The sequence below is a fragment of the Ambystoma mexicanum genome, chromosome 10, assembly GCF_040938575.1.
Source record: "Ambystoma mexicanum isolate Mex_15411 chromosome 10, UKY_AmexF1_1, whole genome shotgun sequence".
NCBI classification, from domain to species: domain Eukaryota; kingdom Metazoa; phylum Chordata; class Amphibia; order Caudata; family Ambystomatidae; genus Ambystoma; species Ambystoma mexicanum.
In genome coordinates, this window is record NC_090932.1 from 183,789,461 (window position 1) to 183,815,824 (window position 26,364).

The window sequence follows — 26,364 nt, forward strand, 5'->3', positions numbered from 1 at the left end:
GAAAACCTTGCTATTTAAATACATCTAAGTATCAAGGGCATTTATAGGCCATCACAGCTAGAACTCGACCTTTAGTTAACATCTGCGCCCGAATGCAGTTTCTCTGCCTGGTGCGCGTAAGAAATAATCAAATAGACAAATAGACAAATAATGAGAAGGGTCAGTGGGAGAGAATGCAGGATAAAAGGTGTACAGTATCATGGGAAATGGGGGAAATATCACAGGGTGAAGCACAGAAGAGAAAGTAGTGGCACAACTGGAAAAGTCATGGGGAAAATGTGGGAAAGGGTAGGAAAAGAAAACAAACATGGGGTAAAGGGAGAAAGAATACACACAGGCCCTGAAGCAGTTCATATACTGCCATAATACACCTAGCAGAGGCCTTGCTGTCATACACCATGGTGAGATTCAATGTCCAACTGGAGCAGGGGTGCAGAAGTGATTTTGCTAGAGGGCCGAATGTAACACACAAGTCTCGTACAATGTGCCAAACTGTCTGTGGGGATGAATAAGGGGTAGGGACGTCGGAGGACGAATTTGTATTAATTGCTCTTTTTTAACTGTAACCTGTGTAACCCATTGCCTTGTAATGGCATTACCACTTTGGGACTTACGCCATGTTTTAAATAGAAGTAAAACTGCAGGTATCAGGATTCAAATACAAAAACGGACATCAGGCCTGGCAACATTTCATCAGTCGGTCAGATAGCGCAGCGAGTAGAGCGCTCACTTTGACATCCGTGCAGAGTCTGCCAACGCAGGTTCGACCCCGGCAGGGCCAAGGCCTTTCATCCTTCCGAGGTCCATAAATGAGCACCACACACCAAGGGCAATAATAAGCAGTGCTCAGATGCGCGAGGGTTCGTAGCGCTATATAAATGCAAATTATTATTATTATTAAACTCAAGTGACTTGGAGAGCCATAGAAAATGTCCCGAATGCCCGCCTCCGGGTTAGCGGGCCTTAAGATCTGCACCACTGACCTAGAGTAGTCATGGGTCCAGATGTGGCAGCATATGGCTATGCGCTGCCACAACATATCGCCATACAGGATCCCCTAAAGATCGCAGGAACAGAAGGCCGTGCCACAGCTCTGCACAGCACACGAGTGCACGCAGGGGCTGGCAGGGCCGACGGAAGATGCAGGAGTGAAAAAAGGTAGGCGTTTGTGTGGGTGCAAGGTGAGGGGTGGGGTGCTAAGGGGAAGGTTCAGGGGGTACAACCTCCTGATTAAAATGAAATCCCGCTGAAGTGGGAGGGGATGGGCAAAGGTCCCGGGGATGTGTGGTGAAACCCCCTCGAAGTGGCAATTTTGCCACCCACTGAAGGCTGCACCAAATCGGTCTGATAGAAGTATTTTGGTGTGCGGCCTTCAACGGTCGGCATTAGGGAACAGAACCGTCCAAATACAACCAATGTGGCGCAAAGTGCTGCTCCGTTCACCTTAGAATGAATGCCATGCAACAATGTGCTGCTCTAAAATAATCAGCTAGGGCCTCCTAGCGAGCTAGGGCTTTGCACTACCATGCATTGCCACCACCTAGCAGAGGAGGCTTTCTGTCCCACATCCGCTGTAATGGCCCCGCTGCACCATGCTGCTGCCTTGCGTCAATTTCACCTTAGAGTGACTGAGGAGGCCAGTCACAGGCACTCAGCTGAATGTTTGGCAATGACTTAACAAATCCTGGATCAAGGGACAGTGGAAATACATTGAGACAGAGGAGAACGAGGCGGAGCAAGCATAGAGGGCCGAATGCTTTGCACGTGTATGCAGCACAGAAATGCACAGGAACAGGGGATGTCGGGTACACCAATGCACCTGAGTGCAGCATGCACGTAGGGGGAGATCTTGAGGGAGATGGTATTATTTGTGTAACGGATCTGCTAGGCGTGCTTGTTCTGGTCAGGCACCTCGATACCAGCCTCAGCTATAACAATTACAGCGCCTGGAGCGGCGATGGAAGGGCTTCTATTGCCTGTTAGCATAGGAGAGTTTCTTGCAGAAATCGGTTGCACAGCATGAGAAAGACTGGCGCGCATTCAAGCAAGGGCTTCACTAAGGGATGTTATTGCTGTTGCTGGACATGCTTTTTCCTGCTTCTTCTGGCTGCTGTCCACATCGTTGTGTCCAAATTGGAACCGAAAACACGTGACACACGAAGTCTCCACCTCCCCCTCCCAGAAGCCCTATATCATCTGAGCGCACGCACGCGCATTCAAGCAAGGGCTTCACTAAGGGCTGTTATTGCTGTTGCTGGACGTGCTTTTTCCTGCTCCTTCTGGCTGCTGTCCACATCGTTGTGTCCAAATTGGAACCGAAAACACGGTATTGACTTTCATGCACTTCACAGCAAGAGACTTTTCTAGCAGTCTATAGCAGTGGACACCAAGACACTAAAATAGCAATATTTGCTAAATTTTATTTTTCTGCTTCATCTTATAGTGACACACGAAGTCTCCACCTCCCCCTCCCAGAAGCCCTATATCATCTGAGCGCACGCGCATTCGCGCGCGCACATTCAAGCAAGGGCTTCACTAAGGGCTGTTATTGCTGTTGTGGCTGGAGGGCGTGGAGGCGGAGGTCTGTTTATACTTTCCACTTGTTTCCGAGTGAAACTGGCTATTATCCCACTCCTTAGCACAATTTAAGCATGAAATAATTGGGAATATTCATTGAATCTTTTAATTTTCATTTTTACTCGCTCTGTGCCATTCAGGATTGTATTGTTGATATTTGTTCCTTGTGTCTGCTGTTCACCGACCATTTATATTTGGGCAACCATATGGTAAAACTATATACCCTTATGTATGATATGCCACCACCAGACCAAGTGGCAATTGCGCTTTTTTCAAATAATGAAACACCTAAACGTCCAACTCGAACGAAGACAAATAAATTAGCAGGACGTCCAAAATCAACGTCTGGTCTAGCAGATATACGCAAATTCTACCCTGATAAAATATCTATAAAAGAGAAAGTCATGTCTGAGATCATAAACAATACTCCTTTACCTCAAGCAAGTTCTATCATTCCATCTACGGAAACGTCTTCAAATCCGCAAATTGATTTATGTACACCCTCTGACTCGCTGCTAGCTGCGTTCTCAGAAACCAATCTACTGGGAGATTTCGCTTTGCCTTCTACAAACAAAGCCACAACGCTAGTCCAGTTTCATGCTGAAAATAATGATGGTCACTCAGTCCTGATAACCCCAGATGTACAAGTCATAAATTACGTTTTAAAGGACTCAACAGAAACATTCATTGCAATATCGACAAAAGATCAGGCTTGTCAATCACCCTTAACCTCACCTAAACAGATAAATGAGACCCATGATTAGGAACAAGTTACTTACCTGTAACTGTTGTTCTCCAGCATGGGTCTGGCATGGATTCACATGCTCATGAATATTCCCCATCGTCAGGCTGGGAATCCTCGGTAAAGAAAAAACCAGTATCAGTTTCGTTTCTGATCTGTCTTTCGTAGTAATAACCAATCACTGGTCTCTGCGTCATACTGACCACAGCCAATGACTGCCCTCTACCTAAGCACCGCCTCTGGCAGCCATCTTCAGATTTGGAAGCACGTGAAGTGGCAGTATGACCAAGTGAAGAGCCGCAGAGGGGTAGGCGGGAGGGTTCGCATGTGAATCCATGCCAGACCCATGCTGGAGAACAACAGTTACAGGTAAGTAACTTGTTCCTTCTCCAGCATGGGGTCTGGCATGGATTCACATGCTCATGAATAAAGAATACATAGCAGTACACACATGCACAACCACGGGAGGTGGCAAAGGCTCAACATTAAGCATCACATCAACTCAACATTAAGCATCTTACCTCCTCACCAGGCTCACCTCAGGCGAACAGGTTGCGCAGCACTGCTTGGCCGACCCTGGACTCCTCCCTGGAATCCCGGTCGACGCAGTAGAATTTCGTGAAGGTGTGCGTCGACCTCCACGTAGCAGCCCTGCATATGTCCAGCAGGGGCACACCAGATAGGAACGCCGTGGTAGCTGCGATCGCTCTGGTGGAATGGGCTCTCGGACGGCCAGGCAGCGGTCGGTTTGCCAACCGGTGACAGCACATGATACAGCCGGAGAGCCATCTGGAGATGGAAGCCTTCGAGAGAGCCTTCCCCTGATTGACAGGTCCAAAGTTCACAAAGAGTTGTGACGTCTTCCGAAAACCCTTCGTGCGGTCCACGTAGAACTTCAGCGCTCTAGCTACATCCAGCGAGTGCAAAGTCCTCTCAGCCGGCGACGAAGGCGACGGGAAGAACACAGGTAACACCAAGGGTTCGTTGAGATGGAAGTCCGACGGTACCTTGGGCATGAAGGAGGGGTGCGTCCTGAGCACTACCCTCGTGTCGTGGAAAGTCAAGTACGGGGCCTTGCAGGAAAGGGCCTGGATCTCTCCCACTCGTCGTGCGGAGGTGATGGCCACAAGAAAAGCTGTTTTCCACGATAGAAACTTCAACGGGGCCGAGTGCAGAGGCTCGAACGGAGGTCCCATGAGCTTGGTCAGCACCACGTTGAGCTCCCACGCCGGGGCCGGAGCCTTCACCGGCGGGAACGATCTGAACAGTCCCTTCATGAACTCTTTCACCAGACGATGAGACCACAAGGACGTCCGGCCCGTGGTTCTGGTGTATCGGGAGATCGCAGCAAGATGAATCTTGATGGACGCATGTGCCAGACCAGCTTTGGCCAGCGTCAGCAGGTACGGCAGTACTTGGGGAGCCGTAATCCGTAGAGGGTTAATCTTCTGTGCGTGGCACCAGACAGAGAACCTCTTCCATTTGTGTCCATAGCATTTAAGAGTCGAGGACGCCCTGGCCTTTGCAAGAACCTCTCTGCAATCGGCCGGTATGTCGTATCCTCCAAACTCTAGTGCTGCAGGAGCCAGGCCTGCAAGTTCAGCGACTTCGGGTCGTGGTGGAGGATGGCGCCTCCTTCCCTGGAGAGTAGATCCGCGTCCGCCGGCAGCTTGATCGGCGGGGACGCTGACAAGTCCAGAAGGTCCGGGAACCATATCTGCCTCGGCCACGCAGGTGCGACGAGGATCATCCTGCACCGTGACCTCTTGAGCTGGTTGACGAGCCGGATTAGCAGAGGCAAGGGAGGGAACGCGTAGAGGAACAGGCCCTCCCAGGGGAACGAGAAAGCATCGCCCATGCTCCTCGTCTGGGGAAACCTGCTGGCGAACCTCCGGCACTTGGCGTTCGTCGCCGTCGCGAACAGGTCGATCTGGGGTGTGCCCCACCGTCGGAAGAGGCGATCCACCAGATCCTGCCGTAGTTCCCACTCGTGGCACGAGCGCAGCTCCCTGCTGAGTGAGTCGGCGATGGTGTTTTTTATCCCTGCCAGATGAAACGGCACCAGAAAAATCCCTTGGGCGACGGCCCAATGCCACAGGTCCTGCGCCTCCTTGGACAGCGCTGGGGACCTGGTTCCGCCCTGTTTCCTGATGTAAAACATGGTGGTGGTGTTGTCGGTGAAGATCCTCACCACCTTGCCCTTGAGGGACGGAAGGAAGGACCTGAGGGCCCAAAACACTGCACGGAGCTCCAGGACGTTGATATGTAGGGACTTCTCCGTCGGGAGCCAGAGTCCCCTTGCGTGCAGATTTTCGGTGTGCGCTCCCCACCCTTCCAGGGAGGCATCCGTGGTCACAGTCTCCTGGTGGGCTGGGGTCTGGAAGTCCATGCCCGCCGTCAGATGCGCGCGGGTGCCCCACCACCGTATCGCTCGTCGGAAACTCTCGTCGAGCTTGATCCTTTCCTCGAAGCTGCCCGTCGTCTGGATCCAGCGCGCATCCAGGAATTCTTGCAACGGGCGCATCCGGAGCCTGCACATGGGAATGAGGTAGATGCAGGAAGACATCATCCCGAGGAGGGACTTGATGGACCTCACTTTGGCCGCGTCGGCCACCAACATCCGTTGCACCTTGCCCAAGATGGTCCTGGTCCTCTCCTCCGACGGGGAGGCCAGAAGGGACACTGTGTCGAGCCTCGCTCCCAGAAACAGTGCGACTTGCGCGGGCACCAGGTGGGATTTGGCGTAGTTCACGGAGAATCCCAGGTCCGTGAGGAGTTGGACGGTCCTTGCCGTGTGGACCACGGCGAGCTCCCTCGTCTTGGCGCGGATGAGCCAGTCGTCCAGGTAGGGGTAGACGTGGATCCCCTCGCGGCGCAGCTGCGCCGCCACCGGTGCAAGGCACTTGGTGAATACCCTGGGTGCCGACCGTAGTCCGAAGGGAAGGGCTTTGAACTGGTAATGACGCCCTTGGACCACGAATCTGAGGAATTTGCGGTGCCCCTTTAGGATGGGAATGTGGAAGTAGGCATCCTCCAAATCCAATGACGATAGGAAGTCTCCTTCCTCCAGCTGACCCAGGACGTGCTGGAGGGTGACCATCCGGAACTTCTGCGCCTTGATGAACTTGTTCAGACGTCGCAGGTCCAGGATGGGGCGCCATCCTCCCGTCTTCTTCTTCACGAGGAAGTATCTCGAGTAGACTCCGGAGCCCCGAAGCCTCTTTGGGACGAGTTCGATGGCGCCCTTTCTGAGCATCGCCTTTACCTCCAGGAGAAGTTGAGGGACGTGAAGTTCTTTCCTGGTCACGGGGGGGACGCGCGGGCACCTTCTTTGAAACTCGAGCGCGTGGCCCCGGGCCAGGGCGTCCAGCACCCAACGGTCGGTGGAGATGGACTCCCACACGCTGACGAAGCCCGCCAGCCGGCCTCCCACCGGGGTGCTTCGGTGGGGGCCCGACCCCAAGGCCGGTTCAATCCTGCTTGGACGCGGCCTTGCCGCCTTGACCTCCTTGGCGACGACGGCGGGGTCCGCTAGACTTGCCTCGTCCTCTGTAGGCCTCTTGCGACGACGAGCGGGCCGCTTGACGGTAGGAAGCGAAACCACCGCCGGAACCTTTGGAGGCGCCCTTGCCTCCGCCGCCCCGAAAGGGCGTCCGTCGTTGCAGGACTCCAAGGGCCCGGGCCGTCTCAGTATCCGCCTTGATGGCCTGAAGGGAATCGTCCACTGTCTTCCCAAACAGGTTGTTCCCGTCGAAGGGCATGTCCAGGACTCTGGTCTGGACGTCCTGCCGGAAGTCCGTAGCTTTGAGCCATCCACGACGTCGAAGGCAAACACCGTTGCCCAGCTGGCGGAATCCAGTGTCGGCGATGTCCGTCGCCACGGTGATGGCGTGGTCCGAGGCCACCTCACCTTCCTGCAGGATCTCAAGGGCCTCCGCCCTCTTGTCGTCCGGCAGAAAATCCAGCAGAGGAGCCATCTTGTACCAGAGCTCCCTGTCGTAGCGGGCCACGATAGCCAAGGCGTTGGCCGCTTTAATCGTCGTCGCTGCCGACGAGATGACTCTACGCCCCATAGTATCCAATTTCTTTCCCTCGCCGTCCGGCGGGGAAGTCGATGTGGAGGCCGCACCCCCCCCCGCTTTCTTCCTGGCTGCCGCGGAGACGACGGAGTCCGGGGTAGGCTGCGCCCGGAGGCATAGGGGGGCCGTGTCCGGGACCCGGTACTTTTTCTCGTACCGGTCTCTTCTAGCTGGCGTCGTGGAAGGGTTCTTGAGGAGGGAAAGGCCCTCATCCCAAATGTCGTCCAACAGAGGCACTGCGAGGACCGTCTTCCTCTTGGCCTCGCGCCGCTGATAAAGGAAGCCTTCCTTTTTCTTCTCCTCAGGGCAGAGTTGGAAAAGCTCGGAAGCCCTGGAGATCATGGAGTGGAAAGATCCGATCTCGTCGGGCGGAGAGGCCCTGGTGGGAGGCGACGACGGAAAATCCTCGTCGTATGCCTCGTCGTCCGTACCCGTCGCTGCCGTGTCAGTCCCCGTATCATCCCCTCGGGTGGACGGGGAGGAGGGCTGGAAGGGGCGCGACGGTTGAAAAGGAGGTGGTGGATGGATCCTTCTTTTCTTGGTAGGGGGAACACCAGAAGGTCCCGGTTCTGGATCCCCCGACGGGAGAGGTTCCTCCGTCGGTAACGGTAGCCTCGTCCTTATCTCGGAGCATAAGGACTGTATGGCCAACAAAATGGCCGCCGAGTTGTCTTGCGGCGCTGGCAGAGGGGAATCCGACGGGCGAGCAGGGGCCCCGTCGGTATCCTCGACGATGTCGTCGTCGTCACCTGCGTCGGGGTCCATTCCGACGGGCTGGCCTTCTTCCACGCCTAGGCCGTGGCTTAAGACCTCGATCAGTTCCTCTTCTGAGGTTGAGGCCGACTCTACGACGACGCCCTGCCCCCCCTTCTTCTTCCCCACGGAGGGTTTCACGGGGGTCCTATCGATGGGCACAAAGGAAGACTCCCTCCGAGGAGGCAGGGAGATTCTGGGCCCTGAGGTCGCCACCACTGGTGCAGCCACCACAGGCTGAGCCAGGGCCGCCGCGACCGTTTCGATAGAGGGCTTGGTCGGATGGATCAAGGCCTTCACCACCTTAGGTGCGCTCACCGCCTTATCCTTGAGGGAGGGGGCACTGCCACGCTCCTCCTCTGCCTTAGAGCTCGACCGGGGCCTCTCCAGGAGCTTCGCCGGGTGCTCGGCCTTCCTCTTACCCGACCCAGAGCGTTGGCTCGTGGTTGATGGTGCCGGGGAGGGTGCGCCCTGCCTGGCGCCCGCAGAGCCCGACCGTTCGGCGCTCCCGGTGCCAGCGGACTCGCGGTGCTTGGCCTTATGTTGGGCCCCCGTCGCCGGGGCGCCCTCAAAGGTCTTAGAAGACCGCTCGGATTTCTTCTTCTTCTCGCCAGACGGGCTCCTACCCTCCAGCCAGTTGGCGAGACGTTGATGGCGGTCCTTCATGGTCCGTTCCGACATGTTGCCGCAAAACGCACAGTCCTTCTCCACGTGCGTCTTGTCCTCATGAAGGCAGTAAAGGCAGAAAGAGTGTTCGTCCTCCTTGAAGACGTTCTGCAGCTGGCATCCAGGGCAGACCCTGAACAGCTTTCCGGGCGTCGAGCTTCCCTTCTCCTGGGCCATCTCCGAGACAGGGCCTGAGAAGCTTCTGGAGTCCTCCGAAGTGTAGCCCGACGAAATCTTCACCCTTGAGGGGCACAGATGAATCCGACACGGGTCCCCGTTGATCGGATGTAGGATCGGTGGAGCTTGAGGCTCTTTTGACCGAAAGAATCGAAGTTTTTGTAAAAAGCGCGAAAAAATAGCACTAACGCTCGAGAGCAATAGCACGAGGATCCCAACACATGAACGTGCGGTAAAAATCTGAAGATGGCTGCCAGAGGCGGTGCTTAGGTAGAGGGCAGTCATTGGCTGTGGTCAGTATGACGCAGAGACCAGTGATTGGTTATTACTACGAAAGACAGATCAGAAACGAAACTGATACTGGTTTTTTCTTTACCGAGGATTCCCAGCCTGACGACGGGGAATATTCATGAGCATGTGAATCCATGCCAGACCCCATGCTGGAGAATGATCATTTATCTCAGTCACCTGTGATGTTTACTCATTCACCTAATGAGTCTTCTGCTCTATCTATTTCTTTTACTCAGCCAACTCCCAGGCAGTCAACACCTCACCCTCAGTTAGCAACATCGCCGGATGTTACTTCTTCTGCAAACCTAACTTTACAAGCCATGAATACTGCTTTATTTTCTTTAGCTAAACTCTATGAAACCTTGGATTCACGTCTTGTTGATCAGAATTTTCTTTTAAAAGAAAGATTAGAAACCAAATGCCATACAACCCTGTCATTGAATCCAGTTACTACAATCCATCAACACTCTCGAGCATTAGAACAAGCTAGAGTTAGTGATAAAACGCTGCATCTACAAGAGGAAGACTCTTCCGCAAAGTGTGCAGAAAATTCCAAGAATATCAAACTGAGCGAAACAAAGAATGAAATCGAGTTAGAAACAGGGACCATTGAAATATTGCAAACGGCAGAGACACAAAATCCACAGAAAAAAACCTTGAAGAACTCACAACGGTCAGGTTGTGTCCATGATGATCAACCTAAAGCTGAAATAATTGAATCTCTCAATTTACCATCTACTAAAGCATCTGGAGAACCTTCATTAGATCAAAATACAACAAATAAACTACCATTTAATATATTTGTTCAAAAAGGTGGATCCAAAAATGCATTGAACAATGGAACATCGCTTAAAAAATCTAAACACAACAAATCATGAAGGCTCAAAAAAAGAACAATACTCAACAATTCATTAAATCGATCTCTATGCCTGACAGAAGAACGAATGACAAAAGAGCTGCTATTATTAGAAAATACGCAAAAATATCCAAACACAAAGCTTCCTTACTTAAATCGAGTATGGATAATACATCTAACAAACCCACACCTAATGTGGATTTAATGTATCCTCCTCTGGATAATTTGATTAATGAAGCACGAAAACAGGCTCTTATAACAACTGTGCCTACACACACTGTCACATCTGGTATCCTCTCTGCTTCAAAATTTCAACAGTCGCCTCCAGATGACACTTCATTAACAACATTAGAAAAAAGAAGAGAAGAAATTCAAAAATCACTTAAAGTGTATATGTCTCAACCGTCGCAAATGATTAATCAACAGACACAAATACAGAATGATTCACGTCTGACTCAATCAAATATGAGTATTACAAAACATGTAACTTTCCAACAAAATCCTGATGCAAAAATTCCAAAAATCACGGCAACTAATATAATTAAAGAATCACAACATGGGAATCAGATGACTAATCCCAAAATGGATAACCGACGGAACAAACATCAAAGTGCCGCGTGCTTTAGTTTAATACCACAGAGCTGCACCAGTGATTACAGGTTATGTAATCTCAACCGAGCTTCAGTTTTGAATCTCATGAGCAACATAGATAGCTTACAAGATGTAACGACAACTGATATAGCTCAAGTAGAATTTATACATCCACATGACACATCTGTAGTAAAATTATGGATGACGTCAGGTTTGGTGAGGAATATTATATGGCAAGCTAGACATGAGCTTTATCAGCTGGGTTATATGCTGTTGAACACTACTGACAAAGCCATGGAGGATGCATAGAGCCCATCTAAGATTCAAAATGTAATCTCAGCAAAATCCGGGCCACCCACAGCAATGACAATCTCTTGCTCCTTGACAAATCAAAGCAGCACGCGAACAGTATCCTTCCCAAATAACCACTTGCTGGAAGATCAACAATAACAATCCAAACTCAATTCGGAAGTCCAACTAAGCATGGCCTCATGGAATACTCGTGGCAATAAACATCTAACAACCACATCGATGAGCTTATTGGCAGAATATGACATTATATTTCTTCAAGAAGTCTGGTTAACCATTGCACCAGTTTGGGAAAACCATCAACTAGTGTTAAATCCAGCCTCAAATGTGCTCAGAGGAAGACCCATGGCAGGACTTATAACAGCTGTAAAAAGCATCAAAGATCTCACTGTCACCTTCTGGGCAGCCCCAAGTAATCATATACAGTTAACTCGACTTACCATTCACAAGAGACAGATAGCCTGCCTGAAATTATACTGGAATCATATAGCCATTCGAGATGAACATTTTTTTAAGTGTGTAGAAAAATGCCTGGACATCATTGCCGCAGACCCTGATATAGATCACACCATCTTAGCAGGAGATCTTAATATGAACTGCTTAAAGAAATCAGGCAACAAGTACCAAAACTCAATAAAAAGACGGAGTCACCTCATGAAGGAGAGAGGCCTCTACATGGTAAATGATTCTATATACCATGATGCTCCTCCTAAAAATACTTGGAAGAGAGGCAAACGAGCATCCTTGATAGATTACATCTTTGTTGATGCCAGTCTTCTTTCCTCCCTAACATCCTTTAATGTGATTGAACAACACATTAGTGATCATGACATCTTGGAATAGATCTGGGAATGGTCAATATCTCCTTTAATAATCCTACCTGAAAAGTATAACACCCAGATTGCAGTTGCAACAGCAGGTTTCAAATATAAATGGACCCCCACAAATCTGAATGAATTGCTTCAAATCATCTCCTTTCCTCCAGACATTCTATGTCCCGACATCATCATCAGAGATGGAACTTATGTTGCAGCCCTACGGACTTTTGAGCAAAGAACAAGCACAATTATGAACTCTGCTAATACAAAGAAAAATCATAAGCATACTTGGGATGATTTAGTTAAGAAAGAGAAAGCCATAATGAGAAAGCAAATTCGAGACTTAAAATATCTGTCATTAGACCAAAGAATTTTGCAAAAAAGAAAAATCAAAAACAGATATGCCAACTGGCTGAAATGACATAAAGCTAGCATGCAACTAAAAGATGCACAGTTAATGCTGCGAACTATAGCTTCAAAAAGCTCAGCCATGATTTGGGGCTTAATCAAGACCATCTATACCCCCCAACAATCCATTGTACAACTTAATGCAGTATCTGAGGAAGTGTGGGTCGCATATTATAGTTCATTCTATGCAGATTTCCCATGGACCAACCAACCCACCTATATGCCTCCACATAACTTGACTCATTTAGAAATAGATCCTAGCGATATATTAAGGAATATAAAAAAACTCAGTATGTCTAAAGCTCCAGGGCCAGACGGTCTATCAAATGTCATGCTGAAGTCCCAGCCAGAAGCCTGGGCTAACATATTAAGAGTCATTTTCAATCAAATAATTATATCTCAACGAATATTTGTTGAGTGGTCAAATAAATCCAACATTAACGATCCATACCAAACAGGTTTTATTGCTGGCCTAGGAACATCTGTTAATTTACATATTCTGCATGCCATCAAACACAAAGAGTGGCAATTAAAACAACCAATATTCATGGCCTTTATTGATTTAGAAACGGCATTTGACTCAATTTCCAGAAACCTTCTCTTTGACAAACTGCAGAAAAGCAATTGCCCTGTTCATCTTCAGCATTGGATACGAGAATTTCACACTGACACCTCAATCCAGATAAGACTCTCTATGGATGGAAAACTTTCCAAATGCATATACACATATAGAGGATTGAAGCAAGGCTGTCTGTTGGCTTCCTCTCTGTTTAACGTTTACATATCTGATATAATGAACCATTTCATGAACATAACATCTGATTCCCCTCGATTGCTCAATTATACGATACCTTATCTATTCTATGCTGATGACCTCGTACTTTTAGCAAAGACAGCAAGAGGACTTCAAATGTTATTGGATCAATTACACGATTATGTTACCAAGAATAAACTGACTATAAATTTGGAGAAATCTAAAATTATGATTGTGGCTACTAACAACGCAAAGCGAAGAATTCGGCAATTGTGGTACATGCAGAAGAAACCTCTGGAGATTGTATCAGAGTATAAGTATTTGGGCCTAAATGTAAACAACGTTATTTCTGATGCACCGTACTATAATGAAATTAGGACCAAAATGAACACAGCCACATCACAGGCAAGAATACTAAATCACAAATATGGCAAATTTTCCATGAAGCCAGCTTTGATCTTTTATTGCCAGAAAACCATACCGACGGTGCTATATGGCTCTGATACAAGAGCATGGCGTGATTCTTCATTCTGGACAATCATAGAAGGCTCGTTCTGGAAAAAGCTATTGCGTTTACCCAAATCTGTACCAATGTGTTTGATACGATATGAATTAGGACTAACGTCCCTGTATGCCGTGTACATGTGGAAGATATGCAGTCTCTATCGGAAATGCATTATAGCCGCAAAAGAAGGCACATTACTCAACGTTATGTCTAAGTACAAGGAAGAAACCACTCACAAAAACATGAAAGAATGGCAATTAGAAACTAAAAAGTATCTACTTGAATCAAATGTCACTGAGGAGTTGCTGATTAATAATCCTGAAAAAGCTAAGGAAAAAATAATGCTTCCAGATTGGATTCAAACAAGATCTCAATGTCTTGCAACTAAGCACTCAAAAGTTTTTTGCACCTTAATTAAAAAAGTCAGAACACCAGAATCGTACTTGTTGCAATTTCCAAATGCGAGATTTCGAGATCGTTTCATCAGATTTAGATTGGATGTTTGGCATACAAGGGCAACTCTGGCTAAATGGAAATTAATTCCACCATTGCAAAACATCTGTCGCTTTTGTAAAAATCCAAGTGAAACAGAGACATTACCTCATTTAGTAACAAGTAACATTTTGTCCTATGCTGCTAAATCATCGCATAAAACACTTTAAACATCACTTTGAGGGTTTGCTTATTACAACTGCTGAACAATTATGGCTTACCTTGTATAGCATGTCTCTTAATAAAAATAGAATTGCAATTGTAAATTAGTTACTAGCACTTGATTTAGAGACATATAGTACAGAAGATTCAAAGAATGTGTGAAACAATGTCAACAATATTGACGAATTGTTTGGTAAAAATATGTTGGCCACGTTGTCATTCCACTGGCCTTGTGAAAAGTGAGTATAGTTCAGCATATCAATTGTTCTTGCTTTTCCTTTGTTGTATTTATTTTTCATTTTCTCTCTAACTATTCAAATAGTGATCATGGTGATGTTTTTCTAAATCTTATGTGATGTGTATTTTTATTTCTATATATCATGCCTATGCGTGATACATGAATTGTTCTATTTTTAATGCTATTGTATGAAATTCTGATATATTTTTGTATTTTATAAATTAGAAATATTGAAAAGTTGTATTCCAACTATATCAATAAAAAAATAAAAAAAGACTGGCCTCCACTGGAGTGAAAATTCAGTTTTGGGTCTGACAAGAACATCCGCAGATGGACATCAGATAGATCCTTGTGGGCAGCCTTGCAACTAGTCTTCCAACAGGATCAGTGCAAGAAGCGCAGTGCCCAGAAAAGCTACCCTATTGGAAACTGGGAGCCAGTGCAGTGATGCCAGAGCTGGCGAAGAGTGATCTGAGGCCCAGAATTAGTATTTTTATTTTTTTATTTATTGTGGCTTTGTAAAGCGCGTATACATGAAGGAATTGTGTTTCTAAGCGCCATGGGCCATGCAGGTCACCACATGCTGGGAAGGAGACACCTGAGCCTTCCAAAATGGCAGAGTTCCCAAACAGAACTTAGTAGTCTAGACTGAAAATACACTGTCCTATTGGGGACAGAGAAATCCTCAAGATTCCAACTGGGATTAAGAACTGGGATTGTGTCTCATTTGGAAAGTGCGTAGTTTGGCTGTAGGGACTTGGCTGGAGAGGAGAGTAGAGTTGAAGCAGAAGCCGATGATGGAACTGTAGAGGGAGAACAGTGGCATGTGATGCACAGAAGAAGGTAGGTAGCAGGGGATGGCACTGTAGAGAGAGAACAGTGGCACTGAGGCACAGAAGAAGAAGGTAGGTAGCAGGGGATGGCACTGTAGAGGGAGAACAGTGGCACTGAGGCACAGAGAAGGTAGGTAGCAGGGGATGGCACTGTAGAGGGAGAACAGTGGCATTGAGGCACAGAGAAGGTAGGTAGCAGGGGATGGCACTGTAGAGGGAGAACAGTGGCACTGAGGCACAGAGAAGGTAGGTAGCAGGGGATGGCACTGTAGAGGGAGAACAGTGGCACTAAAGCACAGAAGAAGAAGGTAGGTAGCAGGGGATGGCACTGTAGAGGGAGAACAGTGGCACTGAGGCACAGAAGAAGAAGGTAGGTAGCAGGGGATGGCACTGTAGAGAGAGAACAGTGGCACTGAGGCACAGAAGAAGAAGGTAGGTAGCAGGGGATGGCACTGTAGAGGGAGAACAGTGGTACTGAGGCACATAGAAGGTAGGTAGCAGGGGATGGCACTGTAGAGGGAGAACAGTGGCATTGAGGCACAGAGAAGGTAGGTAGCAGGGGATGGCACTGTAGAGGGAGAACAGTGGCACTAAAGCACAGAAGAAGAAGGTAGGTAGCAGGGGATGGCACTGTAGAGGGAGTACAGTGGCACTGAGGCACAGAGAAGGTAGGTAGCAGGGGATGGCACTGTAGAGGGAGAACAGTGGCACTGAGGCACAGAGAATGTAGGTAGCAGGGGATGGCACTGTAGAGAGAGAACAGTGGCACTGAAGCACAGAAGAAGAAGGTAGGTAGCAGGGGATGGCACTGTAGAGGGAGAACAGTGGCACTGAGGCACAGAAGAAGAAGGTAGGTAGCAGGGGATGGAACAGTAGAGGGAGAACAGTGGCACTGAGGCACAGAGAATGTAGGTAGCAGGGGATGGCACTGCAGAGAGAGAACAGTGGCACTGAGGCACAGAAGAAGAAGGTAGGTGGCAGGGGATGGCACTATAGAGGGAGAACAGTGGCACTGAGGCACAGAAGAAGAAGGTAGGTAGCAGGGGATGGCACTGTAGAGGGAGAACAGTCGCATGTAAGAAGGTAGGTAGCAGGTGATGGCACATCAGAGGATGGTAGGTGGGAGGTGACGGCTGGTCAAAGGTAGGCGGCAGGTATTGGCAAAGTAGTATGCGAGAATACAACCCTCGCGTGCAGGCCAGGGCTGCGTACCAGCCTGGAAGGAAGGTGCAGCTGCCAGAGTGAGGCAAGGTAGTGGTGTGCAGGAACCAATGTTGGCCTTTAGACAGCGTGGCTACATGTTGTGGCTGGGCTCACAGGTTCAAATCCGAAGGGGGCACAGGGCAGTGGCAGCGGCATTTCCTCGGCAAGGCAGTTGAATGAGCCCCCTTGATATGGAGGCCTCTTCTTTAGGCAGTCATAACTACTCCTGTGCCAGTCTCATGGACATTTAGAGCTCAGTTTCTGTGACGTTGGATGTCACTGCGCGTCGGTGACCAGAGTCGGAGCGGAGCCAGTGGGGGGGCATTGAGAGAGAGGACGGACTCCTTCCTCCTGCTCCCGGGATGTAACTTGGGTGCACAGGGGGCACAGTGCTCGGGCACAGCAGTAAAGAGGAGTGCCAGTACACCAGCACCTGACTCACCCCAGGAGTAGTACCCCCTGGTATGCCTGGAGATGAGCCCAGAATCAGCTTCTCGTGCCTCCAGGGCCTCGGGAATATGTCGCCCCTGGCATCCCCTGTCCAGCAGGGGGCTTTTCACAACTGAGCAGTCTGAACCCGACACGTAAGCCTCAACAGCCAGCGCCATCTTCCCTCATAAGCAGCCATGCAGACTCACCATAGAGTCAGCGACACCAACTACGTGAACATAGCCATTACCAAAGAACTGCCAACAAAAGGCTGCTCCCCAGTCCAGTTTCTCAATCAGGGGCGCATGCACGCTACAAAAGTAACACTCAAAATCCGTCAGGCAACCAGACTCCCACACGTGGATTATTTCACCCCTGGTGGTGCAAGCACACATGTGCCAGCTGGAATAAATGAAAGAATCTGCTTTTACCGGATGAAGGCCTCAACCCTCTGCATATTTCTCTTGTAGTCCTTGCCGCCGACTTCCTGCCAGTGCAGAGCGATGAACCGTGGTCGCAGCAATCCGGTGGTCTGTGGGAGACACAAGGATCTCGGCATTAGAGTACGGCAAATATGGGCAAGAAGAGACACTGATGGGTGCATGAGGGCATGAAAGCAGAATGCAAGTGTCCTGAGGGAGGGGGTGGTGCGTGCACTAGGGTATGGGTTCAGGGCCTCATAGCGACACAATGATGTGAGTTCAGGGCCTCATTGCGACACATTGATGCGAGTTCGGGGCCTCATTGCGACACAGTGATGCGAGTTCAGGGCCTCATAGCGACACAATGATGTGAGTTCAGGGCCTCATTGCGCACATTGATGCGAGTTCGGGGCCTCATTGCGACACAGTGATGCGAGTTCAGGGCCTCATAGCGACACAATGATGTGAGTTCAGGGCCTCATTGCGCACATTGATGCGAGTTCGGGGCCTCATTGCGACACAGTGATGCGAGTTCAGGGCCTCATAGCGACACAATGATGTGAGTTCAGGGCCTCATAGCGACACAATGATGTGAGTTCAGGGCCTCATAGCGACACAATGATGTGAGTTCAGAGCCTCATAGCGACACAATGATGTGAGTTCAGGGCCTCATAGCGACACAATGATGTGAGTTCAGGGCCTCATAGCGACACAGTGATGTGAGTTCAGGGCCTCATAGCGACACAATGATGTGAGTTCAGGGCCTCATAGCGGCACAATGATATGTAGGAGTCCGAGACAAACACACTGATGTAGATATTAGGCAGCAGCAAAGTGTCTGATGTGTTGGGTTGGAGCAGGCGGTCATGGGTAACTGCACTGATAATGCACATTAGGACCTGAAGGAGACGCAATGATGTGTACACTGGGTATGAGTAGAGGGCCTGGCATTAAGAATGAATGCAGGCACACGGTCCACGGGGAACACAGTATATGTTGGTGCGGTTCTAGTAGAGGATCTGAGGGGGATATGCGATGTGCGTTATAGTGTGAGCGCAGGGTCAGAACGACACAATGTTGCGTACATAGGAGTTCTGAGGGAGATACACGAACACACTAGACCTAACAGCTCAACCTCCTAAGGCGATGACGCATTCAATTTCCATCTACCGCAGGTGTCGGAGCCTGATCCGTTCTTCTTCAGATGACAGGCAATAGACCCCAAAACCCAGGTCTTAGTCTGCTCATGGAAACGACATTCAGACTTGTCTTCAGTGTGGAGCACTGAGATTGCTCAGTGCTGTGGCTGTCGGGGACCTGCGCAGCTCCTCACCTTGAAGCTCGCCTGGATCGCCTCCTAGGGATGGATTCCCGCTGGAAACGTGGCAATGGCCCAGCAACTTTGGTGCACAAGTTTCCGGTGTGCAAAAACCTACACCAATTCTGGCATGATATCTCTCAAGGGATTAACATGATGCTACAGAAATATCTAACCCATAACCCTACCTCTGCCATGCTTCAAGCATCATATATGTACACATTTGGGAATGGGCCGGAGCCACTGAGGTTCGTGAGAGCCAATATGAGACATTATACGCAATTGGAAGGCCTCACGTAATCCAGTCCTGGGAGGATAGCTCAGGGGCAACGTGCTCGCCTTGGAAGCAAGACGACACGGAACAACACAGGTTCGATCCCCGGCCTGCGCAGAAACCTCTGGGTATTAAGTGCGTTATAAATAACCTATCATATCATATCATCAGTGCTATTTAGCTGGAAGACTTTAGCAAATGATTGAACTTGGAAACACTACTCTTCAAAGTTTGAGAGCGACTTTGCAAGGTGTGAAATCCTTTGGTCAGGGCTCCTAGACTAGTATGACACTGAACATATGCTGGTGTCCTGCCATCAGTTTACAATCCCTCCCATCCCTGCCCCGTTGCAACTACTCTCTAGCTAACCCATCCTTTTCTAGCTTTCCACCAGTATATTTATAGATTAACTATGTTACTACTTTAGGCGCCTCTCTTTTTCTGCACAGTATTTGTTGCATGATTGCAAAAGACGAAATCGTAATCATCTTCTGTATTAATACCATGTAGGAGTAATTCATCAGTGCTGCCGTGTATTTAATCCTTGTGTTAATCTGATCCTGACGTGCTTTACTCAACGGTTCCTATTGCGAATACACTCTACACAGCTGAGTCCGGCAGCTAACACTCCGCTATCTCTACTGTTGGGAGAACCGCAGCATCAAAACCAGACCACACCTAGCCAATCAGAAGCTGGGCCACCTCATGCATTGATTTCTATTAGAATGACCTTCAGTTAAGTGCTTTCTGATTCATATGTGGTCCAGACTAGTGGGTTTGGCTCACAGCTAATCTGTCGGACATTGACCATCTGGGGGGACCCTATGTACTACCTCACAACGCAAGATTATTGCTATTAAAACGGATTTATCTGTAACCTGCACAAAAGCTATTTACTGCCCCAAGATAAAGCCTATTTTCATGCCATCTTGAGTGGTCAGACAGATTGCCCCTTGGAGAGAAGCTGTGGTTGGCCTCGGGAGTCCATCATCTCTGGCCGCCATCATGAGTCCTGGCCTGCGGGGAGACAGACCTTTCCGAAAGCAGACATAAAAAGAGGATCTGGGAAGGAGATGATTAGGGATTGCCGCCAGATGGGATCGGTCGATTATTGCGCATCCAATTTGGTAGTTAGCAAATTGCTTGCAATTTAATAACCGTATTTTGCCACATAAATATGTGGGGGTGGATTAAGGGATATCATTAATGTATAGGGGCTAAGGAAGGGGGCTGCAGGGGGGTATCCCACCGCATATATATACGGCAAAATGTATCTGTCAAAAAGAAGTTCAACCAAATCTCCCGCGACCAAATGGATTCGCAGTAATCAACCCAAACCACGCCAGATCAGGTGTGTGGAACAGTAGATGGTGAGCGGAGAGAGTGTGGGCCGAACGCACAGTGATCAATAACCAGGAATAGAACTGCTGACCCAGAGAAGCTAAATCTGGAGTTGCAGATTCTGCATTGCCTACTGCGAGGGGTTAGATATGAAAGACGAGCTGCCGAAACCACAAGAAGGCTTTTTAATGTGACATGTGCCGTTGCTGAGAGATGTATATTAAAATCCTGGAAAGCTACATATGCACCTCGAACAGACGATTTTCTCAGAGAACTAATATTTGTGAACAAATGTGAAGACCAATTTGTATTGTCCATTCCTGTAACGAACCGTCCCAAGGATATTTGGGCCGCTTTCAGAAGCTATTTATGTGATATGGAATCTGACAATGACATTTCCCCTACCCCTACGCCATGATGTGTAAATCCCTAATTGGTTATATGCTGTTGAAATGCTATGTACTGTGAATGAACATTATTGTAATATGTGATTATTGACATGACCATTTAATAAACAAAGTAAAAAAAAATGAAATACGGACACAAGGTTGTTGTATTCTTAAGTGAAGACATTTTTATTAAAATAAAATGGGTTGGAAAAACGTCTCTCTAGCCCCATTCTAAAGAGCAACTTCCCTACCTAGAAACTAAAACTAAGGATCTGTCTGTGTCCGGATGTCAGTAACTGAAAAGCCATCCTTGTGTCCAAAACAACCGATCCTGACCCAGACACTTATAAACAAACAACAAACGGTGCCAGAATATGTCTTTCACTTCATGTTAGAAAAAGTGTTGAAAACCAAAAGTAGAAGAATAACTCCAACAAAAATGTTCTCCAAGGTAAAAACCCTTGGATCCAGAAGGTGGTTCCCTTCCCCTGGATTCTTAAATAGGATGGCAAAATGTCCCTTTAGCTAACAGTTCCTTGGTGTCTTTAATGGACTCACAAAGTTCTTGTTCAACTAAAAAGTTCTATTCAAGCCCCAAAAAGTTCTGTAACCGTCTTTTTATAATCTCGGCATATTACTTGGTATACTCCTCCGATACTCCCCTGCCAGGAAACTTTATACAATTTTCAGCTGCCTGGTGTACTCGCCTGACAGGACTTCCCTTGAGGATTCCCAGATCACTTGGTGTACTCTCCTGCCAGAGATCTTTGTACAATGTTAATTGCCTGGTATATTCACCTGCCAGTACTTCTTATGTGATTCACAGTTCCTTAATACAACTTCAGCTGCCTGGGGTGCTCACCTGCCAGAGTTTTTATGCATTTCACAATTCTTATATTCAACTTCAGCTGCCGGGGGTATTCACCTGCCAGAGCTCTCATTTGATTCACAGTTTCTTAATATACCATAATAGCATGTACCATGTGGTGCTTGGTATATCTATCATAGTATTTTACTCAAATATACTTGCACAAACCTCTTCCCCACATTGGCATCTCATGCATTGGTAGTTGATTGGGGTTTGCCTTTATACTTTGTTTTGGCTGCATTGAAACAAACTGTTCCTTTGTACTTTGCATCAAACATTCTTCTTATTGGGTATTGAATTTGAACTTTGCATTCAAACAAACGTTGCCTTTGTATATTTTCTGCATTAGCAAGCTTGTACCATTCAATCACTCAGTGCGGTTGTCGGAATGCCCCGTGGTCCCTGGCTGTTTTGGAAGACAACAGTATTTTCCAGCAATTCTGACGTTGCTCGCACTTCTGCGTTATGGCTTCTTCTTCAGCCTTCCAGATTGGAGTGTGTGGATGCTCCCCCAGCACCTGGTGCAGCACTGCAGTCACACACCAGCTCTAGTTCTCAGGCCGGATGAAGTCTACTGTCTCATCGAGTGACCAAACCTTCAGGAGCTTCTGCACTGCTGCTGACGTCTCCACGGTCCTTCTTAGTCGCATGCAGTGGCTCTCTCCCTATCCCGGCAGCCTTCTCTGTTTTGCCAGCTTTCTCTGTGCGCCTTGCGCTTTGGAGGCCCACAGTGGTTGGCAACGTCTCCTTCTGCACTGTTCACTGCACCTCACTCCTCCATAATGTGGTTGTCATTTTTTAAAGTCCCGCTCATTGCAGGTTTGGAAAAACAACTATTCTGCAAGTTGTTTTTCAAGCTCCTGTCACTTTGCACAAACACCCTTGTCTTCCTCCTCGCCTTAGTACTTGAGTGGTTATGGGAGTTGAAGTCAATAACTTTCTTTGGGCTTTTAACTCCTGGGTGGTTTTTCTCAAGGTTTCATAAAAAGGCACATCAAGATTAGTGATCATGTTTACCTTTGGACCCTTAATTCTTAAATAGGTTTTCTCCTGGCCTTTACATAAAGGCACATCAAGAACAAAGGGTGTTAGGTGTGAGCCATGTGTGTTTGGGTGTAAAGTGGCGGCCTGACTAGAATGATGTAGAGGAAAGGTTTCTGGACGTCCTTTATAGGATCTGACAATAGGCCAATAAGGTCTCAGGGTTCAGGGGGTCTTTCTCATGGGAAGGGAGGTGTACTATGACTCCTCCAGTGAAGTCATAACATCTCCCCGGTAGTTGTCTCCTCAAATGTGATCCTCCCTCATGTAACCACCTCCCGGTTCAGGATCAGGTAGTGGCTGCCGTCCCCTGGCCACATAGGAAGAGGTTCCCACTGGGGAATCTGTGATGACTCCATTGGAGTCATCACATTGCCCAAAGCTGGGCTGCAGTTGAGAGACACGAAGAAACCCACTGAGCCGGAAGAGGATGCACCCTGAGAACCCAGACCTAATGAACACACACTACTGAGATGAGCAATGACGTGTTGTCCTGGTGATCATTGGCCCACAGTAGTCATAGCATAGACTCATGAGATACTGAGAGTCTAATGGAAGTAGAAGAGAAAGGGGTGAAGCAGCCAAAGCGAGAGACTGACGCAGAACGAAGTGTACGTGGCACGGAAAGAAGTGCATCTTGCTAAGAAGAGGAGTGAGGAGGAAGTGGAGCAGAGAAAGTAAGCACTGCAGATGGGCGCCAATGATCCTGAGCCTAGGAGGAGACGACACCCAAGCAGAAAAAACCTGAAAGTAGAACCTGGCCGCGGATCCAAAACACACGACTTCCGAGTGAGAGAGAATGATGCATGTTGGGGAACAGAGTTCATTTTGCAAGAAAAAGAACCAAATCGCTGAAACACTAGAAAGTAAAACAAGGGTGAGAGAGTCTGATGCATGTTGGGACACTTGGTCGATTGTGAGAGAGAATGAAATGGAACAGAGAGACAGAGAGGGAGAGAGAGAGAGAGACACAGAAATAGAGAAGAGCGAGAAAGAGAGAAAGAGAAACGGAGAGAGGCTGATGCCTGTTGGGTGACATAGTCCTTTAACTCTTGAAACACTGCAAAGTAATACCAGGCGAAGTCAGAAACAGCTAAGAGCGAGAGAGAATTATGCATATTGGGAAACGAGCCATAAACTCAGAGAAAGAAATTAAATATTGAAACTCTGGAAATGTAACCCTGCATCCATGGAAAAAGGTTGCAATATGACAGAAAGTGTTACTCACCGCAGTGATTACTGTACTCATAGGCCATAGATACAGCTACAGCTATGCTCCGCAAGGTACCACTGCTAGCCTCAGCAGTCCTTTTACCTCACCTACGCTATACCGGCTGATGTCTAGTTTACCGCGGCACGTTGGGAGGATGTATGGAGGAAGGAGAACTATGGAATATGAGTATCCCAGTCATTATGGTGAATAACCTTTACTTATTCCGACGTCCCGTCCATCTTCCTCCATAATTGAGGTAAATTATCAAGCATCTCCTACACTGAAGAATGGAGAGGAACCTAAAATTGGCTAACCAAAATGATTCTGCAGGATTGCTTACCCAAACCTGGCATCAGCACAAGAAGTGGAATCCAAGCTGTAATGACGGCAGAGACCAGAAGGCGAGGCCCATGTAGTGGCCATGGCAAGGACTTCCCAAGGAGCGTGCCTCTGGAAGGCTGCGGATGCCGCTTTCGCACAAACCGCATGCACGTGACACCACTTATGTGGGGACAACCCCTAACATCTGTAACCTTCATCAGTACAAGATGGTATCCACTGCACTATGGTGGACCTGGGAGCCAACTGCCCATGAGACCGGCCTTCATAGAGGACGAAGAGCCTTTGAGACAACCCGAACTTGTGGGTCATGTCTAGATAAAACTCAAGTTCAGTAGACAGTCAGATTGTAAAAGGTGTTTTCCCCGCCGCCGACGGATTGGGGGAAAATTGCAGCGATATCTCCTGGTTGATATGAATGTAAGATATAAATTTAGGCAAAAAAGAGGGGTGCTTATGCAACACCATAATTTGCTTTCGGAACGTGGTAAAAAGCTCGGCTCCACAAAGAGCCTTAAGGTCCCTGATCCTGCGGGCCAAAGTACACTCCCAAAATCACAGTCTTCTAGGACATGGGCCAATGTCCACCATGGTCATCGGCTCAAATGGTGTGTGAGCAGCGCAGTGATTAAAAGACTGAGGTCCCAGAACAGCACACTGCTGCCTGTCAGGAATAAGGGCATGCACACAGAGGGGCCGGAAGTGGTACTGGTCAGATGCGACAGGTAAGGAGGGCAATAGGGGTGAGGGGAACGTTTTAGGATACCACAGGAGCGTGGGGGAGGTAAGGGGGAGGGCAGAGTAACGGGCAGGAAGGGAGTAAGCATGTTGGAAGACTGCTGGAAATGGGGAGGGGAGGGGTGCAGGGAAGAGAAAGGGGTGGCGTGAAACCAGGCTTCAATAAAAGTAGCCTGTGGGAAAACAACATAGATCTGGTCCGAGCTTGGCGGAGGTCCCCGGAATGGCTGAAACAGGTGTTTGAGAACCTCAAAGTGCTGGTTCATGCATTGGAAAGGGAGAAGGATTAATCCTATACGCTCTTATAAGCTGCTACCACCAAAAGGTAGGTGTGACAGTATTCAACCAAAATGTCAGCTGAAGCCAGATGAGATGTGATAGAACAAACAGGGTCTAGCCCACACTACAAGGGGTTGATCTGCTTGTCCAGGCACCAATAGCAAAAATGCGGCCATTTGCTTTTTTAACACATACTACGAGAAGGAAAATGGGCCGCCATGATGACATCCACATTTTCCTTGAAGAATCCCAAGTGTCGGAGGCCAACGCATTAAGGGCAGAGTGTCATATCCTTCCCTCCCTTTGCAACAGAAGGGCAGATCTCGGGAAAAGCCCGATCGGAGGAGAATGAGTCGGCCTCTACAGCTCAGAGAATCAGAACCTGCCGGGCCGCCACAGGACCACCAGTATCACATGCAGAAACCCGTCTCCGTGAACTATCGGAGGGAAGGGGGGAAAGCATTGATGGTCAGACCCTCCCAGGAAATGGAGACTGTCCCTCATTGAATCCCAGTACATGACTTTAGGAGAAGGGGATTTCCAAATGTGTGGGGGGAGGGGGGGTAGTGTATGGATCCACCAGGGTGAACCACCATCTGGTTAGCAAGTCCTGAATCACCTAGTGGTGGAGCTTCCATTCGTAGACAGTCGTCTACAATCTGATGAGGGTGTCTGTCTCCTAACTGTTTTCTCCTTGATTGTTCAAGTATTATTATTATTATTATTGTATGGTATTTATTGAGTGTGGACCTGGCTTTGAGAAGCAATGGAGCACTTTACAGAGGTATACACCAATAGAGATACATAACAGAGCGCTTTACAGTGGTAACAACAGAACAGATATATAGCTGGGGGTAGGATAAAGAGGGGGACAGAGGAGGGGTACAGCTCTAGCAGGTGGTGGGGAGCAGAGGGGAAGGCAGTGTCTAGCGAGCCAGGAGGCGCGAGGAGCAACGTGATGGCCTAGGTGTTGAGGAGGAGAAACTCATTGAAAAGGTGGGTCTTGAGTTCGTTTTTGAATTGCAGGAGCATGGGGCTAGTCTGATGCCGATGGTGGGGGGGGGGGGTTTATAGTGATTGCATTAACAACAAAAAAAGGGTCGACACACCAAAGCATCGAAAACAAAGCATCTAATGCCAAAGCATCGACAGTCCATCTTTAACATGGAAAAGTGCCTTTCCATCTAAACCAGTCCATCGAAAATATAAATGGACTGGTTTCAATGGAAATGCAGTTTTACATGTAAAAGATAGCATTT

General features: G+C 48.4%; 1 protein-coding gene across 4 annotated transcripts in view; it reads right to left on the minus strand.

Annotated features, from left to right (window-relative positions):
- Positions 1 to 26,364, minus strand: part of LOC138491262 (inositol polyphosphate-5-phosphatase A-like) — a 705,879-nt gene that overhangs the window by 538,327 nt on the left and 141,188 nt on the right. For all 4 annotated transcript variants that reach the window (XM_069617676.1, XM_069617677.1, XM_069617675.1 and 1 more), the window contains one exon: positions 17,315 to 17,415. In XM_069617676.1, coding sequence (XP_069473777.1) covers positions 17,315 to 17,415 — 101 coding nt within the window. The remainder of the gene's footprint in view (positions 1 to 17,314; positions 17,416 to 26,364) is intronic.